Source organism: Merops nubicus, unplaced genomic scaffold (assembly GCF_000691845.1).
Source record: "Merops nubicus isolate BGI_N331 unplaced genomic scaffold, ASM69184v1 scaffold15087, whole genome shotgun sequence".
In the NCBI taxonomy this organism is placed as follows: Eukaryota; Metazoa; Chordata; class Aves; order Coraciiformes; family Meropidae; genus Merops; species Merops nubicus.
The window spans coordinates 4,474-12,813 of record NW_008621098.1 but is presented as its reverse complement, the minus strand read 5'-3'; the positions used below and the strand labels follow the sequence as shown (position 1 = coordinate 12,813).

At 38.5% G+C, this 8,340-nt stretch overlaps 1 protein-coding gene across 1 annotated transcript; it reads right to left on the bottom strand.

Moving 5' to 3' along the window:
• Positions 1-1,886: 1,886 nt before the first annotated feature.
• ISOC1 (isochorismatase domain containing 1) lies at positions 1,887-7,260 on the bottom strand. The gene is made up of 4 exons (XM_008944346.1): positions 7,141-7,260; positions 6,762-6,965; positions 6,258-6,374; positions 1,887-2,241 (listed from the first exon to the last, which is right to left on the bottom strand). The coding sequence occupies exons 1-4, from the start codon at positions 7,258-7,260 to the stop codon at positions 2,095-2,097; spliced, it is 588 nt and encodes a 195-aa protein (XP_008942594.1). The 3' UTR covers positions 1,887-2,094.
• Between the last annotated feature and the right edge of the window lie 1,080 nt (positions 7,261-8,340).

Sequence of the window (8,340 nt, the reverse complement as noted above, 5' to 3'; positions counted from 1 at the left end):
GTCGTGTGGGGGGGGGGGGGGAGAAACAATTAAGGACCTTACCAAAAATCTGTTTTGCCAAGTAAGGCTATGCAAATACAGAAAACAAAATAAAAGTAAAATTACCACAGAGAATATCAGTGTATTTTATAGATTCTTCTGTAATGCCATCTTGCTACCAAATTACTCCCCTTGTAGTACAAAACTTAGTTAAGAAAAGACTGTGTGCAAAGGAGCTTTTGACTTTTGTCGTCAAACTTATTTTTTGTATAAAAATGGTAGATTTTTAGTACAATTATCTCTTAAAACCCCATGCATTTGCTATTGAGGAAATGGATATTGTTCTAAAAATAAACCTGCATAAAAAACCCATTCTAATTTTTCCATCAATTACTAACTGTAGGTACCATCAACACAAAGGTAAGAAAGCAATAAAACCATTATTTCACAGGATAGTTATAGTATTTTTGCGCACAGCTGTTGATTTATGTAAGTGGACTTTATACTGCTAGGCAGCGTGATTAATATACCAGAAAAGAAAGTAAAAAGTAGGTCAGTGATATAGGACAATGGTTCTCCAACTAAAGTCGACTCCCTGCCTCCAACTTGAAGCATAACGTTCATTCCTCATATTTTCGAGCACTAAATAACATTAACTAGACACAGAAGACAAGAATTATTAGACGTTATCCACCCTTGATCTTTACACAAAATTCCCATGACATCTACAGAAATTACACAGCTGCACAAACCAGAATAAGGTCCATGGCAAACAAAGCTTTCAGGATTGCTTCAATAAATATCACAAGCGTAAGAGAGACAGCAAATGTTAACATTTTATTTGTTTTGAACATATAAAGGTTATAACTTTCTGAAACAATTCTTTTAGAGCCATCTTGTGGGGAAAATAAGCAATTTAAAACAAGAGCTGTACTCTAATAGGTTTTCTACCAAAAAGATCAGTATTTAGTATGACTTCTTCTAGTACTCTTTTAAAAAAATAAATGTCTCAGTCACACTGTAAACTTTATAAAACATGGTTTAAACCACTGGAACATGAAGTGACTTTATGAACAATTATATTTGTTCTAGATAGAAAAAACATATATGATTAAATTAAAGATATTATTTTTCTGAAGAACACTTTTAGGTCAGATTCCATTCAAACTCCACCCAACTGCAGCCCACAAAAAAAATAGGGCAAAAACCTAGAGAAGCTGAGATTTCTCTCAGAGTTCACTTGGCCAAATCAGTAAATCAGATGGTATTATTCATCCTAACTAAAATGGTATTAAAAAGCCAAAATAAATCTAAATATAGTAATAGATTCAGCACTTGAATCTGACAAGCTTTTGTCCAACATCCATTGTCAATGTATTTAAAGTTACGGTAATCTTCTGCTAGTTCTGAAGGACTTTATACCAGTTGTTTATAAAGAACTCATCATATGACAGGTTTCTTTTTGTGTGAAGTACAAGGCTGGGCAGTCAATTTCAGAATAACTGAAAGCAAGCTTCAGCTACCTAAAGCAATCAAACATCAACTGCTGCCTTATCTATGCATCTTGCCCTATGAAGCAAAGCACTTGCATGTTATCCTAGAGAAAAAAGCGCACATGTAGTCCAACTGCCTTACTCGGTTTTAATCTAACTTATGCCCTATTAAAATACTTCATTGACACAGAACATTAAAGTGTATCACATCACATTTATCCAATGGGTAGTTACCTTCTATTAACACAAAAGTAAAACAGAATATCACAGAACACTTTTACGAAGTGCACAGTCAAGAGGTGTCACAGAAATATGCACTTTCTGGAGCTGTTACAATCAGTGTATAGAATAGAGTAGCAGGCACCTCTCTTAACTTTTGGGGTTTTTTTAAATAAATAAGTAAATTTGACAACAAAAGGGTCCTATGGTACCAAACACCTCTGACAGCTGTAACTAAACAGAACATGCTGGCACCCAGACGTACAACCAGACAATTTTCTAAGGCAAGCACAAGTATGTCAACTTCAATTTTACACTTCTACCAAACTCTGAGCGAAATAAGGTGTACATGTGCGCTTACAGCTTTCCTTCCTCCATGAGATCTGCTTCCTCCACATCCTCTTTAAACTTTGGAAAGGAGCCCTGACTCAGGTGCACTCGCTTTAATGAGATTTTGGATTTCTTTGAATTTCGGATGTTCTTTATCAGCTACCAGCTGCAGCAATATAGCCTCGCTAGTGGTAACTATAATTCCAGTACGAGCAAGACGCTGAAAGAGAAAAGAGCACAGAGAGAATAATGTGAAATTCTCGCAAGTCTGAGTAAGTACACATTTTGTAAAAAAGATGGATGATGGTTTTTAATAAACATCTCCTGTTAACAGAAGTATTGCCAATTCAATTCCAACATATCCTCGTGGTGCCATTTATAAAGCTAGGATAGAAAGTGACCAGTTTTAGAATTTACTGAGGAAAAAGGCTTCCCTGGATTACAAATAATGCTTCCTACTTAGACTGGATTCTTCCCCATGTGAATTCTAATATGAAGAAGACCCACCCGCTCTTATATTAAAAAGCCTTTCCCCTTGCAAGGTCCCCAAGAACAGCTATCTTCCCTGTCATGCACACTTGAAAGGCCTGGGGAAAAACAAATAGGAAGGTCCAAGCTAAAGGCATTAAGCAAGAAACTTAATTGTAACAATTTCTCTTTGAGGGCTCCTTATGTACTAGTACTTCGGTCTTTGGACTACACAGTGTGCTAGTACTAAGAATCTCAAGAGACAGAACAAGCAGCTCTTCTACAGACCTTATAAATCATGCTGGCATAACTGCAGATCCTTTAAACCTGCATCTCATTACAGTCTCAGTAATTCCCAAGTTTTTTCTCACAAGCTACAGAACAAAAACCACAGCTACATAGAAAGCAAGACTGAAAGATCTGCTAGATCTCTTAAGCGTGCAATTAAACAGAGCCGTGGTCCACGTAGCCCAGGCCACAGGACTTATGGCAAAGCTTTTGGACTTTTAAGACTGCAGTTGTTGCTACACAAAGTTATCTGTAAGTAAAGGCTGAGCACCCCTTGCTTCTCATCACGTTCCCAGCAACCGTACAGATGCTTTGGCAGTAAAACTCTTCATGGATGCAGCTTTCCCCTCCACCATAAACCTCTACTCAGCTGCATGCTTCACCAAATCTAATGGGGTGCTGAACGAGCCAAGGGAGGGCCTGAGGCAGAAAATAGCAGACATGTACACCTTCAGACTCATTTCAATTATCGTTATATGAAAGGAAAGAGAAGCTCCAGACTTCCTAGGGCAGACGTAGACCACAGTTGTTTAGTTTTTCAATTAAAAAGCAATTAACAGAAGAAAGTTACTGATTTTAGGGGAGCGGTAAAGTATATGTAACCACAGCCTGTAAAACAATAAACCAACAAGGCTAGATTCTATGCTTCCTGCTTGCAGTAATGGCAGCGCACCTTGTGATACTTTTAAGTTGAAACAAAGCAGAGAGCTGCCTCAGCTCTCCTACTCTGTACAATGACACATTAGTTTAAACCACATACATGACAGAAAAACAGGAAAATCAGAATTAAATACTATGGTTATATTTTCAAGACACCCTTCTCCACGTATACAAAGTTTTTGCTTTAAACTAGTATAGATGAGAGAAAAAACAGGCTTTAAAACCTTGCCTTCTGAGAAATGCTGATAGCAAAAAGAGAATTCTTCTCTTTAGAAGCAGAACTTACCATAACATGTCAAAGAGGCTGGCACTGGCTCATATTCTACCCCTACGACTAAGTATAGTTTATATAGTTTTGAGATCAGTAGGAATGAAGAGATGCACAAGCTAAGCACATTGGATGACTTTAAAGGAAAGAAAAAGTTTTCTTCGAACAGTCTTTCAGACACGGGAAAACAGCAAGTGTGTGTTGCATCCACACTACAGGAACAAGTAAAACAGATGTGGATCAGAAAAGCAACCCAGCAGGCACAGACTAACACGGCTCAATGCAAGACTAAGCAGGAACACAAGGCATCTTCTTCAGATAGGGCAGAAATTAATAACAGCCATAACCTCAATCAGCTGGAGTGATTTATTGCATCAGTGGAAATGTTGAAGGGTTTTGGTTTCTGGTTTTTTTTGCCTTTTGTTTTTTTGGTTGCAAGTTTTTGCCTGCCGTCATTTTTAAACATGCAACAGAAGCAGAGACAAGAACTCTTTAGGGTCACCCAGTCAGACATGAAACCTTTGGCTATCAATTAATTCAAACTGTACTTTCTTGTACACCTGGTGAGCTTTTATAACATGCATCACCAGCACCATCAAAGCAGATGCTGTGTGAGGGGTAAGGTGGAGAACTGGGTGTGTGGGACCGAATGGGATTTATTTGAGGTTGCTGAAGAAGCTGATTGTTATTAATGCAAGGCCACTCTTTATCATCCTTGAAAGGTCACTGTGAACACAGGACGGCTGTGTCACTGGAAAAAGGTAAGTTTGTATCTCTTCCATAATGCTGAGGAGAAGGATCCAGGGAACTCAGATCAACAAATCTTACCTCAGCTTACCAGGTATTGAGCAAGTTTGCACAACAATGTCAGACTCACTAATTAAAAGAGCACGGCTAGGAACTGTTAGCTGTATGATGAGACTACAGCAGGATTAACAAGTGCTTTGGCATTTTACCAACTTCCTAAGAAATGTGTTGCCATGGCCAATCAGAAGCACTGACATGGCCAGTACATACATCCTTTTCTCCTGCTCCCAAGCACACCCACCTCTTGCCTACGCTAGCCCACAGCCCTCAGCAGCATTTTTAAGAGAGGCTTCATGGCACAAAAAGAAGACAATGTTAGCATGCACAGCCACAAAGAAGGAGGAAGAGGAGAAGGAGGAAGAGGAGGAGTTACTGCCATATAACTGTCTCGCTCATCACAGAAAGCCAGAAAATGTTCCCTGAGTCATATTTTAACAACAAACATTTGAGTGACCCCAGAAAAATGTCTTTGTTCTTGATGAGAAAACATTACAAAGACATACTAAAAAGTTACCTAAATGTAACCATTTTGCCTGGATTATAGCTTTTGCAACCAACCACGCTTTTAAGATGATTGATACCTTCTACAACTAGAAAGAAAAGCAAAGCTAGCTAGTCACTGCTGTGACCTCAGTCACACTGAACCAGCTTCCTCACTTGCATTCCCAGTGTAAGTGATAATCAAATGTACGAAGACATGCACAATCAGCCAAACAGATTTCAGTTTTTCTCTGCTTGCTTTGTGTGCTGCTGCTGCGGCACCACACTGACTTGGGAAGCCCATGATTTCAGCCACTCCTGCACTCCCTGCGTCACCGCGCTTTACGCCACAGACGACATTAAGCTTCCACTTAATCAAAGTCATGGGTTTCATCAAATGCTGTATGCTGGTTATTTGCCTTTAGCCTTTAATTCTCTTACTCATAAGAAAGAGAAGAAATTAAAAGTCTTCTCGAAATCTATGAAAAAAAGTGTAAAATCCTGTAGTTACTGCTAAGTTTCAATTTCCAAATAATTGCTAGGGCCTGAGGCAAAAATTGCTATACTTAACCTGAGTATCAGCTTTTGATTTCCAACAGCGATGTCTGTAGGCAATTCGAGTACACTGCCAAAAAAATCATTACTATGAATTTGCTCCCTCATAGCTGGACATGCTTTTAAATCTCTTTACATTTATCTCCACTTTCTCAACATTTAGTTAGACTAAGCTCCTAGAAGAGGGGAAAGTCTTTACTATAATCATAGAGTCTTGAGATTAAGCTTTAATTTGCACTGATGAGGAAGAACAGAGGGAGGTACAGACATACAAGAAGGAGCTTTGAACAGGATCACTTACTATATCTCACTGCATTTCAAGGCATTTCAACAGCAAATTAAATGTTGTTTGGAACAACAAAACCAAATGTTCTGTCACACTTCCCTGTACAGACAACACTCCATGTGAAAATATCCTAAAATGCTATCCTAGGTTATACAGAATAACCTAGATTGCACAAAACAGTCACTTTTAAAATCCAAGTGTCCCAAACTGAGTTCCATATATGAAATCACAATTTAGCAAGGGAAAACAAGGGAATAACTCTTCTCCATCCTGGAAGCTATTCTGAGAATCAAAGCATTCACCTCTTCTTAATTCTGTGTTTGTCCACTGCTTACTGTCCTTAGAAATTCCTTATTAGCTCATAATAAGCAAGGAAATTAACATACAGGCCCAAGGTGGAGAAAACCTTAACTAAGAAACTTACCTCAAGAGCAAACATTCTATCCATCATACTTCTTGATGAGGTAGCATCAGCTACAATATGAACTTCCAGACCTCTGCCAATTAATTCCAGTGCTGTTTGCTGAATGCAGACATGAGTCTACAGGGGAGAAATAAAAGGCAAAAGACCCACAAATAAACATTATTATATAGCATGACCGGCACAATGCCAAAATAGAGTACATTAATTAATAAGGTTTCAAACATATATTTTTCTACATTACTAGGGAACTCAATGTGGTTGAGCTTGCCAGCCAAGCTTGAGACAAGGACCTGTAGTTCACAAATACCCCATTTCAAATTTTATTAAAATATCAAAGACAAATAACACAAGAATAATTTAATCTGTAGAGTACATCTGAGCTTTAAGCAACATAATTTTTTTTTTTTCTAATTACACAAAGCAACTCTTAGTACTATTGTGGGTCAACAGACATTACCTCTAAACAGTACCAAAAACAAACAAAAAAAAAGGCAAGGCACATACTTCTACTCCAAACAGGACAACACTGCGGACTCCAGGGATCTCTGCTAATGCTGCCTCGACTTCTGGCAACACCATTGAAAATTTTGTTTTGGGAAGCACGAGCTTAGCTCCTGTTAAATCAATTTCTTGCACAGTGCTGCCAAGACCTTTGGGATACTGTTCAGTTACAATAACTGGAATTCCTAAGAGCCGTGCACCTTGGAGCTGCAGGGGGCCAGGGAAGAAAGCATACAAGATGAAAAATTATTAAAGAATTATATTTGCAAAGACATCGTTATTACCTGAAACAGAATAATCAGTGAACTGGCTTTGTATAAAATAATAATAATTTACACATGTGATCAAAACTTACTACAAGAACCAAATGCAAAAACCATACCAGTCGCTGGCCCACGCTGATGATATCACCAAAGTACTTGATGGCAGGCCGGAATCGCTCTTGCATATCACAACAGAAAAACACAGTGCTTGAGGGTGTCAGGTTGCCCAGAGTAGTCATCTGAAACACAAAATAACGTTTCCTGTGGCAATGAAGAACCTTTCAGAAAAGGAGAATCATGAGACAGTGTCTACAGCATCTGTGCCGCGAAACAGATTTGTGTTATTTTAAGTCAAAACGGAATTAAAGTTTTCCAAGTTTGGTTTCAGTATCTTTCCAAATTCAACTGAAAAGCTGATACTGAGTAGTGTAGTACAGCTAGCAATAGGTAATCAAGATTTTATCAGGTAGGAGACACAAGTCGATGTAAATGTGTGTGGAAACTCCTGAATCCTGAAGCAGGGCAGAGGGGCATACTGCCTCAAGCAGTGTAAAAAAAAAACAAATCAGAAAAGTACCAACAGGAAAATCACATTCATCAAGTTCATTCTTAAAGCCACAACTCTTGGAATGGACATAAAATAATGTAAAAATGATGTTAAAGAGAAGTGTGGTCAGTTTGTTTTGCAGACAACACCTTTTAGCATAAGTCTGATCAAAGTCCAAAGGCTATAACAAAAGCAGAGAAGTTTGTCAATGCTGTGACCAAAAACTGAGCTGAACACATTTCATGATAAAAGTCTCCCAAAGCTTCCCCTCATACAGGCTACCCAGTAGAGTAGAAAGGGGAGGGGGATAAGAAAAAAGAAATCAAAAATTGCATTTTCTCACACTTTGAAAAGTGCTTTGTATTTGTATGAAATTACTTGCACTACCTCCAGAAGCAAAGGATAAGGCTTCAGGCTGGAGTCTACAAGGAAAGAAAGTAGCTACGTACTATCATTTAATTGAAGGCAACTCAAGAGAAATTACATTGATTCATGAGCTTTTCAGCAGACTGATAAATCAAATTGAACAAAATGCTTCTGGGAAATAGCCATTAATTCTATATACTTCATCTTCTGCCAGCTGGGGTTGTGATGTTTTCAGCTAAAACAAAATTACAAAGATCTGTAAAACAGTACATTTTGGAAGAGCAGGGAGGTATTTGGTTTATGTGGCAAGGTTTTGGTAGTGGGGGGAGGCTGCAGGCTTGGGGTTTAGTGAGACGATGCCAGAAACTATCCCACATTGGACAGAGCTAATGCCAGCCAGCTCCAA